At 35.1% G+C, this 14,602-nt stretch overlaps 2 protein-coding genes across 2 annotated transcripts; both read right to left on the reverse strand.

Annotated features, from left to right (window-relative positions):
* Window positions 1–203: 203 nt before the first annotated feature.
* On the reverse strand, window positions 204–8,321 carry LOC149728654 (copine-3-like). Its single transcript, XM_089888799.1, has 12 exons — window positions 8,123–8,321; window positions 5,986–6,165; window positions 5,396–5,464; window positions 5,016–5,171; window positions 4,559–4,648; window positions 3,927–4,106; window positions 3,581–3,640; window positions 3,377–3,510; window positions 2,947–3,053; window positions 2,332–2,465; window positions 1,398–1,637; window positions 204–1,081 (listed from the first exon to the last, which is right to left on the reverse strand). Exons 1-12 carry the CDS (start codon window positions 8,249–8,251, stop codon window positions 923–925), a joined length of 1,638 nt encoding a protein of 545 aa, XP_089744925.1. The 5' UTR covers window positions 8,252–8,321; the 3' UTR covers window positions 204–922.
* Window positions 8,322–12,249: 3,928 nt separating this feature from the next.
* LOC149728655 (3-oxo-5-alpha-steroid 4-dehydrogenase 1-like) lies at window positions 12,250–14,567 on the reverse strand. The gene is made up of 3 exons (XM_089888804.1): window positions 14,277–14,567; window positions 13,622–13,834; window positions 12,250–12,988 (listed from the first exon to the last, which is right to left on the reverse strand). The coding sequence occupies exons 1-3, from the start codon at window positions 14,481–14,483 to the stop codon at window positions 12,602–12,604; spliced, it is 807 nt and encodes a 268-aa protein (XP_089744930.1). The 5' UTR covers window positions 14,484–14,567; the 3' UTR covers window positions 12,250–12,601.
* Between the last annotated feature and the right edge of the window lie 35 nt (window positions 14,568–14,602).

Genomic DNA, 14,602 nt, shown 5'->3' on the forward strand with positions numbered 1-14,602 from the left:
TTTTAAGGATATGGTTTTATAATTCTTTAAATTTTCTTTGCTTACTACCAAACGGAACAAAAATATTGAAAATGTGTCCAATCTCCCCCCCCCCACTCTACTCATATACAGTAGGGCGGGGTAAGATGGGACACGGTTTTATTTTATTTTGTCGTCCAATTTGGCAGTAAACAAAAATTCACGGATTTATGAAACCGCAATATAAACACGTCTAAGCAGTTTATTAGCATTCACCCCAACACATGCTTACAGCTGCGTGTTATGCATTCTGAATATTCAAACTGAAACTACAAATTTAAAACAGTAAGAAGTGCAAAGTAATGATGCCAACTTTAAACATAAATCAGCGAGTATACAAATATAAAAAAAAGTTTAAAAAACAGAACAAAAATTTTAGCAATCTCTAAAATGGAACTGATTACTGCAAATTTAATGTGACAATATTTACAAAGCAAAGGCAATGCCGGTAAAATTACAATATACGAGTAACTGACTGGTAAATTTCATAAAACACATAGCTGCAGTTGTGTCCAGGATCTGTTCTGTATCCCAGCAGTTTTAAACAATATTTAATTCAATTTAAAAATATTTAAATCTAAAATCCTTTTTATATAGGATTTTTTATTGAAACATGAGTTTTCATAGAAACAAGCATTAAATATAGTAGGGTCGGGAAATATGGGACACTTGTTCATTCTATTTTCTCGTCTCATTTAGTAGTAAACAAAGAAAATTCAAAGAATTATGAAACCGTATCTTCACAACTCCCATATACCGTTGTTAATTCTTTAAAACACAATCAGGAAATTTGGATATTGTGTGCTATAGGTGTCCCATCTTCCCCCACCCTACCATACACGCGGGTTTGAAAGTTTATATAACAATATTACTATAATGGAATAGTGCAAGTATTATGACATAACTATGACGATGGTTCAACAGCTTCTCGGGTATCTGACGATGGTTGAACCGGTTCATTGTTACCTTCAACACCGGGTGGCATATTTCGAATCGAGAAATATTCTGTGACTTGCCGAGGGATTTCCCCCAACACAGTACTCGACAAGGCACCAGCGGATGACTGAGAGAAATTTTAAAATTTAAAAAAATTAATTCCCTAATGTGAGTGTGGTTTTTATTTAAGTATTGTTGTAGAGTAAAAAACAGTTTGGTAAAATTATTTGAACTTACATAAAGTTTGTATAAAACATATTTTTTACGGGCAAAATCTTAGGAAGGCCATAATTGACCCATTACCTCACAGTCTGGATTATTGTTTAACCTGCTAATAGCTTTTGTTTGTTTTTTTAGTGGTTAATTAGCATAATATCAAAAAAAATGAACCAAAATACTATGTAAGTGATCTTTTGTATGCCATGTGCAGAAATATGAATTACCAATTTAAATTTCCTGAACGGAACAAACTGCACGATATCCCTGGCTGCCTTGGTCCCATCCACGAGTGATGCGAGCACCCCTTGATCCCCGTCCAGAAATTCCATCGCTGTGAAGTCAGCGTTCCCAACTCCGATGATGATGATTGACAGCGGGAGGTTGGAGGCTCGAACGATCGCGTGTGATGTTTGCTCCATGTCCGTGATCTCACCATCAGTGATAAGCAAGAGGACGAAGTATTGCTGGTAATGTAGGGTTTGGTGTTTAGTGTGGGCATGTGTCGCTACCTTCATTGTGGGCGTATGTGTCCTTGGGCAAGACACTTAAAGGCAATTGCTCTAACCCAGTGGTCACTAATGGGTTGTCCAAATTATCAGCCATACATAAAAAAATGAAAAAAAATAGTCACTCACAAAGTAACATACATGGTAAATTGGTAACTCGTAAGCTGGCATGTGGTGTACACCTGTGTTATAACAACTGTCGTTTACGGGCCATGCGAGGATAAAGTAAGTTACATTCATTCAAAGTAAGGAAAGCAAAAAAAACAATCCCCACAAAGTGACATAAATTGTAAGCGGCCAAGGGGTGAAAGAAATGTGTTACAACCGTTAGTTGCCACTTCGCCAGGATAAATAAGTAACACATATTTGTTCATTGGTAACAATAACTGTTATAACCCAAACAAGTAAGGTTTCGATTTTACGATAGGGTGGGAAAGATTGGACACCTTTTATACCATTTTCTCATCCCAAATTATAAAACCATATCCTCACGACTCCCATAGACCATTGATAATTGTTTAAAACATGATCAGATTCAGGATATTTGGACATTATGTGGTAAAGGTGTCCCATCTTCCCCCACCTTACTATATGATTGTTTATGTCATAACCTATGCTTTGTTTAAATAGTAGACCCATCATTTAGACCCACCCTAGCTTTAGGGTTCAGTTGTGTTTCGAATGCAAATCTTGCAACATGGTTTATTATTGGAGCGACATTGGTTGGTCCCCACAAACGCACGTTACGTATCGCGTTGTGGTAAGCTGCCATCAACCCTTCAACACCTGAATAATATTCAAATGGAAAAAAGTAAGGGTGATTCTTATGTGGGTAATATTATTTTTTCCTATAAATATAAAAAGATTCCAAATTCTAGATTCGAAATAAAGTATTCTAGGATATCCTAGAATACCTAATTATTCTTTATTGTGCATCCCTAGTGATACGAAGTCGCATGTAGTGCAAGCGAAAACTTAAGTCATACTTGCAAATGGCACACCGGCCATTCAATTGTGGTGTTTCATTCAAAAAAATTACAAATCTTACTAACACATGTAGTTACTTGTAGTCAGGCAAGAGGTATATGAAGGAGAATACTTTTGTTGCAATAACTGTCGTTGCCACGCCACGTGGGAATAATAAGTTTCAATCATTTTTCAATCATTAGTATTATTTTTCTAGCTATATGTGGCATCATAACCATTGCATTTTCGACTTGTTTAGATTTCGAATTCTATCATGATTTTGGTTTTAGTTTTAACCAACCTTGGCAGTAAGGGTTCTGTGGTTGGAAGTTAAGAGGAAATTCGTGAGAAACTTCATTGTTTGGCGGAATCTTTGCCCCAAATCCAAAAGCTGGGTACAATTGGTCTCTGTATGGTGTTAAAATGTAATGTTTATTGTTTTTATCTACAGTTTGTGGTAGTTTTACTAATGAGACAATCCTTGTGTATATTCCAGTTTCTCTGGTGCCTAGAAATCATAGGAATTGACACTTTTAGATTAGATTGTTGAATTGAGCACAGCCAGTAAATTGGGGTCTACACAATAGCTGTGATTTTATTTATACATACTTTACCAAGCAAAAAACTTTACAGTCAAAAACTGCTATTTATAAAAGTTTTTTTAAACAAATGATGTCATAAATTCAAATTGTTAATAAAATCTTGCACATAAGGTTTAAAGAAATTCTCACGTGTCATAATCCTGTATAACACGACCAATTGAAAGAATTGCTTGGGCGTATTCATTTGGGTGAATCCTTTCCAGATAATGAAGTGAATCTTTTCTCCTTGGATCCCCATTAGACCCAGTGAAATCGATCCCGCACTGCAAAATGGGTGGGTTAGCATGGACACACATGATGATGTAACAATAGGAATTGTTTAATAATACTCACAGTGAAGTTAATATGGCAACCACCAAACACATAATCAAGAAAGGAATATTTTTTCACAACCTGAAATAAAAATGGGTTTAACTAGAATCAAATTCCCTGGTATTTGTGTTTTATTTTGCCTCATTTTTATTTTTATGTTTTTATTTTGCCTACAACAAACTGTTTGAAAGATCAAGCATCCGTTTTTAAAGTAAAAACTACCATTAAAAATTACATAACCAATTAGTAGGAACAAAAACTACACCACTACCACTACCCTAAAACAGCTTCAAAGAACTAATAATGATATAAATCAGAATGATGACCTCAAGCCCTTGAACGACCCCAACAATAACGATAAACCTACTTTACACCGAGCAAATGTGACTCTTCCAGATTTCTTGTAATCTTTCTTCTTCGCTTTTTTCTTGTGATTAACGAGAGCAAGACACGGCTGAGGTTTCACGTCGATTACATCGTTCAATGAACAACAAAACTCTCCGATCAAATCATGCTCACCGTTCTTATCGAAGTCAAAACATCTGAACTGTAAGTAAATGAGATGGTCAATCAAATGTATAATTGGAAGCAGTGGCGCAGCCAGGGGGTTAGCGAGTTAAATTTTTTTTTTTAATTTTTTGATTAAACCCCCCCCCCTTATTTTTTTTCTGGCTGCGCCACTGATTGGAAGACTTGACTTTGTCACGTTAATGACAGTAACAAAGGTCAGAATTATATACAAAAAGAACTTATATACTAATGAGTTGTGGGTTAGGACTTGATTTCCAATGCAGCGATTCAAATATTCAAGCAGCTAGGTTTATTGCAAAATGGTTTTACAGTGTAAGCATATCTACTTTATACATAAATTTAGATTGGTGCATGTACCACTCTTAACAACAGGTGTTAACCAATACAAGTTGTATTTGCTACAATTTCAATGTTTTAAAATTTAGTTTAACAAAATGTTAAGGAAAACTCGCTTTATATCTAACTTACTTTAATAGAAGCGTCCATATTCCCATTACATAATGTTTGGACTCGAATTGAGAATTTATTCCACACTGGATTTAATGTTCCTTTAACAACCTGTAATGATATTAGAAGCACTTTTAATTAGAGTATTAATATTAGTTTTGAATGAGTGCCACTAACGTAACCTGGTGTCATGGGGTAATGCTATCAAGTTGTTTTTAAACTTTATATGGTTTATTTTGGCCTACAATTTACGTGAGCCTTCACGAAAGACAAATTAGTGACAATTTAGAGTAGACAACCAATAAGGGACCACTGGGTTGGAGATTGCCATTAAGTGTCTTGTTTACAGACACACACGCCCATAACTTTAGAAGCATTAAACCTTAAGCTCATAACCTCTTGGCTAGAAGCAGATGTACTTACCATTTTGCTATAGCACCACAGTTACAACTTACAGTAAAACAAAAATAGCGCCAACCTCAGTTTTGTGAACCAATGTCCACTGATCTTCCCCATCTTCTCTATAAATTTCAAGAAAAGGATCAGATTTACCAAGGAAATCTTTTTTGTCCAGTCCTTCGCCTCTTAAGTTGAATTCTACTTCATTAATGTTTGTTATTTCTGTAGCTTTAATCTGAAATAGAAGTTTTTACATGTTTAAAAAAAAAGTGAAAAAAAGAATGTACGCAGACATACTTTGAAGACTGTTGTGCATCAATCTTACTAAAAAATTAATTCATACCTGGACCAAAATACCATAGGCTGCAATTTGCACGATAGCAGAATACAATAGCGCTTTAAGGGTCAAAACTCTCTAAACCTAATACCTAAGCAAGAACAAAGAAAAATAAAACTTACTGTAATTGTTGCTTCAGTTTCCAAGGATTTCCTTCGTAACTTCTTCGTTAATTCCTTTGCGGATACAATCTACAAACCATGGTTACTGATAAAAGCGTCAATTTTGGACAAAATGAATAAAACAAAGCGAGAATTTGAAATTACTTTGCTTTTATGACGTAGCACACAACTGACAGTTTCCCGCGCAAATATTTACCTATAGAAATATCTCTCTATTCCGTAAAGGATAGGGGAGTATTGAACTGGGGCATATTATGGAGTTCAATTATAGCTGATAGTGATACCATTCTTCGCCATTATAAATCTTTATTAATAATAACGTATTTTATTTGAGATTCGAATGACACATTCGAATGACAGAATAAATGCACTAAATAAACAGAATAAACAAAAAAGTGTATAGTAGAGTGGGGTAAGATATCCTCACGACTCCCATATAACAGTATCCTCACGACTCCCATGTAGACCGTTGTTAATTGTTTAAAACACAACAGGGGTATTTGTATAATATGCGCTAAACGTGCCCCGTCTTCCCCGCACCGCTATATCTAGTAAGAGTATTGATTCTACATATATAGATTAATCGTCACCTGAGCCAATGTTAGTTCCACTGACCCGAGGCCATCATCATCGTCCAGTGTTGCCGAATCATTATCAATATCAACAACTTTAAACTTAAGATGTTGAACCTCTTCGAATCTGTAGTCTAATTCAATACTGTTCGCGAACACTGGGGAATTGTTGTTTTTCACCTTTTCTGTTCGACCGATCTAAAACAGAATAAAGGTTATCGCGCTTATTGGCCGAAAAACGACAATACTTATAAAACGCGGGTGTTTATACAACTCGAGTCAGCTTACGAGTTGCCACGTATGTTACTTTATGGGTAATTGTTTTTGTTTGTTTTTTTCATTTTTGTTTATGTATGGCTGATAATATGGACAACCTATTAAAGTGACCACGGTGTTAGAGCAATTATTAATAAGTGTATTGCCCAAGGACACATATACGCCCACAATGATAGCAGCGACTAGGTCTAACCTTCAACCCATCACCCCCTGGTTAAAGACAGGCGCGCCAACCATTTCGCGATGACGCCGGACGTTATAATATTAGTTGTATTTAAAAGTCACAACTTTATCCATTACAAAGTTACAAGATGTATCAGACAATTTAGTAACATTTTAAGAGAGCACGATGAGTACGAATACGTCATGTATATATATATGAGGCCGGGGGAAGACGGGACACCTTTAGAACATAATATCCAAATATCCTGATCGTGTTTTAAACAATAAAAAACGGTCTATGGGGGTCGTAGGGATATGGTTTTATAATTCTTTATATGTTCTTTGTTTACTACTAAATTGGACGATATAATAGAATGAAAAGCTGTCCCATCTTCCCACCCTATTATACATGACGTTTTCGTGTAAAAAATACATCATGCTACAACCTGCAAATCGACGGCACACATGACGTGAGGGCACTTTTATATCAATTTTGGTTTCCTATCTAAAATAAACAATCTTCTGGAATGCAAAAGGTCATAAAAACGGCAAACAGCAGTTTAATCTTTTCATTGCTTAATAACTTACACGTTAGTCTGTGGTCGACGCTATGACGTAGTTAGGTAAGTAGAATGTTTGAACAACCATGTCTTGAAGTCTAATACGCAGACTTACATCTCTTATAAACCAATCTGTTTTATTACGAAGTGAAGAATGACATTTGGATTTCAAAAATAAACAAATGTACAATGGCATTACGACGCAATAAACGTAAGTTAACATTCTTATTAAAGTCATTGTAAAACAGCTTCACCTAATTCCAGAAATACTTGATATATTGATACTTCGTTGTGAACATTGTGAAAGAAGTATAGTGGGATGGGGCAAGATGGAACACATTTTCACTCTTTTTTCTCGCCTCATTTGGTAGTAAACAAAGACATTCAAAGAATTATAAAACCGTATCCTCACGACTCCCACACACCGTTGTTAAATGTTTAAAACGCGATCCGGATATTTGGATCTTATGTGTTAAAGGTGTCCCATCTTACCCCGCATTACTCTATACCTGTTATGTTTAAACTAAAATTTATCAAGAAGTAGAACAGCGTTCTAAATCCAAAACCATTTAAACGAAATTGAAATTATCATTACGCGCTGAGCTACATTCGTCATATATAGTGAATCACATACATCCGCAAATCACATGCATCTCCAGGTCTATATCACCACGTGCATTTACATGAGTAACTAAAGGGTAGTTTTATAAGTCATATACACTTCCTTTTTTGGTAAGACTTAATTTATAAATAAACCGGATTTCCTGCAATGAGTAAAACGAAGATTTACGACACGTCTTGTTTTTCAGTGCGCTGCTTACAGCTATTGTACTGTATACGGTGCACGCAATAAGCTGTATTCGTTTTCAAGAAATGACTATACCACTGTTACATGAAGGCAAAGGTAAATTAAATTAGTGCCACGCGCGTTAACTTGCGCTGAATAAAAATTACACAAGCGAGATAGAAAGATGGTGCTGCATGTTTGCATTTAATTTGATTTCAAGCAAATTTGTTCTGTGCAATAATTTTTGGATCTTGCAGTAATGGGTTGAAATGGTTTGGTCAAATATTCAAACCAAACATGCAGTGACAGAACAAACGTATATAGTCGTTTTACCCAATGTTATTAAACATAATATTAACATTAGTTTTACCTCGTGATATTTTCCATTTGGTTCTCTCATACGAAGTACAACCACCGGATCAGAAGCAGATAATGCATCTCGGCTTACCAACCCAGCGCACGAGACTCGTATCTCTACTTTTGTAACCATACCAGACATAACTGCAGTTTCACTTTAAATTTATACCAGAAAATCTATTAAATAAATATATAGTAGGATGGGAGGACGGGACACCTTTAGCACATATTATTTAAAATTCCTGATCATGTTTTAGACAATTAACAACGGTCTATGAGAGTCGTATGGATACGGTTTAATAATTCTTTAAATGTTCTTTGTTTACTACCAAATTGGACGAGAAGATAGAATGATAATACGTCCCATCTTCCCCAACCTACTATACCAGAAAAACTTCCTAGTAAGTGAAGCTATTTAATGATACATTGACTCATTAAACTATAACAATATAAGTTTAACAGTTATATTAATCAATAAATACTGTAACCGTAAAATGTATAGTAGGGTGGGAGAAGATGGGACACGTTTCAATCTATTTTATCTTACCGTTTCGTAATAAAACAAAGAACACGCAAAGAAATTAAAAACCGTATCCTCACGACTCCCACATAGACCATTATTGATTCTTTAAAACACGATCAGGATGTTTGGATATTATGTGCAAAAAGGGTCCTATCTAAACCACCCTACTATATATTTCGTATGTAATCCCTTGAAGTTTGTTACACATTGTAAACTCGTGACAGACGTAATATAAACTCCTTTATTAAGCTTTTAAGTTTTAATCGTAAAGCTTTTTAGTAAGGTTTGATCTTCTTTGGTTAAGAGTCTGTTTCTTATATTTCTATGCTGTGTTTTTACCTCTGCTGTTCCTTATATATTTTGTTATACAAAAAGTTTAAATCAAAATCCCAAAATAAACGACTGTTTAGCAGTTACAAAATCCAGCTATACAGTATACACTGGTGCAAACGTTACTGCGTATGTTTTACTTGGATTACCTAAAATTACCAAGAATTAGTCAGCGAGGTAATCATATACATTAGACTGTACTACTTTCAACATAAGTTACAACATGTTATCTGTACTAAAAACACGCATGCGCGACCTAGTTTTAATAAGAAATGGACTATCAACCCCTTATAACTAACCTATGTCGTATCATATGCATGCAAATAACGGTATGACGTCGTTTAAACGGTTTCTAACATTCCGCGAATGCAAGCGCCGTGGTGAAGCATTACGGATTCCACTGTTACAGTTATTTAAACAAATACAGCTCCCTTTTACAATGTTTGTTAACCCCTGGGTCATGACGCGAAAATGAGATATCATTTGAGCCGGCTGGGTCTCGTATATAGTTTATAAAACCCTTTAGAAAAATATTTTAAAGCTTACAAAAAGGGCGTGAGAAATGTAACATTTAAGCATCCAAAGCTATCAAAGTACGGTCAATGCCTGGGTTATTCTACATAAAGGTTCTGAAGCGCCGGCTCATGTATAAGGGTGAGGGAAAATATATGGGACACCTTTTTATTCCATTTTCTCGTTCAATTTGGTAGTAAACAAAAAACATTCTAAGAAATATAAAACCGTATCCTCACGACTCCCATAGACCGTTGCGAAACGTTTGAAATACGATCAGGTTATTGGGATAATATGTGTGCTAATGGTGTACCATCTTCCCCCAACCTACTATAATTTATAATAAAAAAAAGAAATGAAATCCAACCCGCAGCGACCTACAATACTTTTCAATTGCTAACAATCTAATTGAACATAATCGGTCTGGTATATACCTTGTGTCTATTAGCTGTGTAAACATATTGGTCACAACGGGTTAAAGGGTTTATGAGAAATTTTGTGGGCGTTTGAATGGAATAACGTCTGTCTAACGTCGGAATCCTAAAAAAAAAACTAAGCTGAAACAACTGAAAACTAAGCTGAAACAACATGAACTTAACAATATTTGGTAGAGTGGGGGAAGACGGGACACCTTTAGCACATAATATCCAAATATCCGGATCGTGGTTTAAACAATTAACAATGGTCTTTCGGAGTCATGAGCATACGGTTTAATAATTCTTTAAATGTTCTTTGTTTACTACCAAATTTGACGAGAAAATAGAATGAAAAGGTGTCCCATCTTCTCCCACTCTACTAAATATTGTTAAGTTCATGTTGTACAATCTTAAACTATTACTTAAGTATAGGCTTTTAACAGATAGTGAAATAAGACGCACCTTATCCAAAGCTGTTCTTTACAAAGTACGCGATTAAGTATGACCAACAGCGATATATCTAGATCGCCATAAATGACGTAATAAAGCCTACTAACAATAAAGTCTATTGTCATGTAACTTTCAATTGCGTGAATCGCCTTGTAGTAAGCGATGACCAGACGTAACAGTTTCACTATTGTATCATCAAACCTGTATGATCATACGTCCTTTGGTCGGGAAAAAATTCTTGGCTGTTTTATTCAACAATATCTTATAAAGACTATATAGTAGGTTGGGGGAAATGGGAGACCTTTTCATTCTATTCACTGGTCACATTTGGTAGTAAACAAAAAACATTCAAAGAATTATAAAACCATAACTTTACGGCTTCCATAGATCGTTGTTAATTGTTTAAAACACGATCACGACGTTCAAATATTATGTGATAAGGGTGTCCCATCTTCCCCCAACCTACTATACATCAATTTTAGGGAATAAAAGCGACTTGAGCTATAGTAGGGTGGAGGTAGATGAGACACTTTTTCATACTATTTCTCGTCCAATTTAGTAGTAAACATTATAAAACTGTTTCCTCACGACTCCCATAGACCGTTGTTATTTGTTTAAAACACGATCGGGATATTTAAATATGATGTGCTAAAGGAGGCCCATCTTCCCCCACCTACTATAATGTGAATTCGCTTATCGTCAACTAACTGATAAGCCCTATTGAACAAGAGGTGCATGAAGACAACTTTGTTTTAGAGTACAAATACTTGTGTCTTGGTATCTCTTCCCTAAAAGCTACCAGCTCTAAAAACTCTTACTACTGCTGACTGCATCATACATAGCTATAATGCGTGTGGTGCTGTGATTAAGCGCACAGAGTATAAATGTACCTGCTACTGATGGAGCAAAATTTCCATTTAAACAACACCATAATCATGTTACACTGTTACGTCAGAAACCGAAACGGCTTTATCCAGTTAAAAAAAAACGAAGCATTAGCGCTTCAATAAACATATCTCACGCCGCACAAAAGTCTATACAGTGCCTATGGCTATGTAGTTAATACATACAGTACAATGTACAGTTCAACGCATACCTCTTACTGAAACAAACTTTTTGGTTGTTATAATGAATGCATAAATTGCTCTATTTATAGAAAAGTGCAAACAGCGTTGCGGCGTACAGACGGGCGTTACCTGCACGGCAGATATTATGACGCAAAATTCACTTATGATTTACAAGTGTGTACGCAGGGCGTAGGTTACGTTACATGGGGGTGTACCGCGGGCGGGTGTTTAACATGCTACAAGATCAATAGACATAGCTCTTGCAGCATTCTCCTTACGACTGAGTGATATCCAGACAATGTACATAGTATAGTACTGTCGGGTAAGATGGGATACCGCTGGTACTTAATACCAGATATCTTGTGTATTGAACAATTAACTATTTTAGAGCGCGGGGCATTCGGTTATATAGTTTTGTTAATATTCAAATATGTTTACTACCAATGTGTCCAGTGGTCACTAAAATTATTAGCCACAAATAAAAAAAGCCAAAATATCACCCAGAAAGTAACATACTTGGTACCTTTTAGGCTGTCACGAGGTATGAAACAAAAACACCCGTATTTAACGACTGTCGTTTTTCCGGTGTCGCAAAAAAATCGTTCCCCGAAAAAATCGTTCTCATTTTACAAACGCCAGCATGTCTATCTGTTAAAACAATGGAGAAATGTTACCCGACTATTTGTAAGCAAACAAATCTAGTTTAGTGGGCAATGAATGAATTCAAATGAACTTACCGTTACAAAGAACATTATGACGTCATTCGACTTCCGCAATCTCTGTGACGTTATATGACGTCATCAACACACACACAAACTGTTCATATTATAAACGGAAATCGTTGGTTTTGTAAAGTAGTGTAATGACAAAACAAAATACACAAGAATTAAATGCAACACGAAAAAGAAATTACGACAGTGATTTAAACAACACAAATTACATTTGTTAACATCACAACACGCAGCAGCAAAATATTTGTCTAAAATTTGCAGCAAGTCCAAGAACCTTGTATAGTAATATAAGCAGCGCCATGTATTGTAAAATTCAAAAATTTGATAAACAGAAAGGAAGTATAAATGTATTTTCCAATAAAAATATTGCTAATAATAATTTAAAATAAAGTTTTTTAGTTGCTTCCGGACCATTAAGATATTTGATAAAAACGTCAATGTTTTTGAATATTAAATATCTATTTATACAATGTATGGTATAAAGATTTTTCTATCTTTTGGATAATCCTCAAATTTTTTCAGGTACCAAACATGATGAGAATAGCTTCTAGCAGATAAATACATCACAGCGAAAGTGGCGAACGCGAAACCCTGGATAGACCAACACGCCAACCCCCAACCACACCATTCTAAAGATTCTCCGAACAAATTTCCACCAGTTACATAATTAAACATGTTTCCCGTTGGTATTTTATAACCTTTTTCCCCTTCTTTCCTAAGATTTCTTAAAATTGAGTCGCATTCCAAGTTAATGTACATCCCGAGGAAAAATAAAATCAGTCCAACAACAAAGTTCCATTCAAATAAATATTCCTCGCGATAATTTGAAATTTGAAGCAAGAACACAGACTGTGGAACAAAAAAAAACAGGATTTATTTATTTTGTTAGCTGTAAAACTTATAAAATATCCTGCACTGTGAAACAGTGGTTTGCAAGCCTCTAACCTCTAACTAAGAGTTTACACTACAGATTCAAGGTGCGTTGTTGCTACCATTGTTAGCGGGCATATGTGTCCTTGAGAAAGACACTTGAATGAATGTAACTTACTTTATCCTCGTGTGGCCGCAAAACGACAGTCGTTATCACACGGGTTTAACACCTCGTACCAGCTTACGAGTTACCATGTATGTTACTTTGTGGGTGATTGGTGAGAATAATGCAAGTTACATTTATTCCAAATGAGTTGATAAAAATGTTTATATTACACAATAATGCTGCTAAAATTGCTTTTGACAAGCTTAATATTTAAGACAAGATTTTCAATAACCAAAAAAAATCAGGCCCTAACCCCTAAGTATGCCACTGATTTAAAAAGAAATTTCAGACTTAGATTTTGCGTTTTTAGTCGCTCAACTACAAAACTAGTTAGACTTTAATTTTGTAGAAAGTAATAAACAGGATTTTAATAAGCAGACTAAACAAGAAAATTTACCAATCGCCGAAAGTGAGAACACCTCACCTATATTGTTTTACAAGCTTACCTGCATATATCCATTACAAACGCAGAAAAACATCGCCATAAGGAAAATAAGGATGGGGGTCGGTTTTCCACCCCGGATTTTTTGTGAATAAATAAAAGTTCGATTGAAATAATGTAGAAGAAATACAGACAACAATATCAAGGCTGGCGTGGAAACGATGGATGACGTCATGGTGAAGTAAGAAAACACTGGAATTAAAAATGCTGGCAGTTCCTGTTGAGAAAAATAGAATCAAAAGGGAGCATCGAACACAAACTTATAGTCTTACAATAATAATAATTTTATTTGCCTCTTCGATTACGGTAGCGAAGATTTTAAAATATTTTAAACAAAAGGACAGGATATAGCAACAAAACAGAAGTTGTTAAAACACAATCACAATTAAATACACTTCTATATTTACATTTAGTTGCAAGAAAATTATCAAATGTAAAAATTTTTATTTTTATTTAAATTTAAGATTTCAAATTTTAAAACTGATTTAGCACAAACTGATATAGAAAAAGCAAGCGTGCTGCAGATTAACCGTTTAATAACCCCTGCAAATTGTCTTACCGATATAAAAAGAGAAATGAAACTGGTATAAATCTACTTACAGTGAAACAGCAATCAATAGAAAACTAAAACTATATTTAATAATGACATTGTTAAATACCTGCAAAAACCAAGCAAGCTTGGAATTGATAGGAAGTCCCCAACTTGAAGAGGTATATCTTCCATAAGGAGCATTAATACCGGATACAATTATAAGATGTATAATCGGTGAAACGCCGATCAAAACGCCAGCCATTAAATCTATTTGCTTCTTGAGGTCTTCAGCGCCGGTTAAAACATTATAAAATATTCGGAGATACCCAGACATGGTAACGATTTAGAACTATGATTGCTACTATATAGTGAAAACCATTTCTGGAAAGTAAATACATACAGAACGACTTTATAAATAAAAAGCGAATAAATTATCACCTATCTTTGAACGCA

The sequence above is a fragment of the Ciona robusta genome, chromosome 11, assembly GCF_009617815.1.
Source record: "Ciona robusta chromosome 11, ASM961781v2".
Taxonomy (NCBI): Eukaryota; Metazoa; Chordata; class Ascidiacea; order Phlebobranchia; family Cionidae; genus Ciona; species Ciona robusta.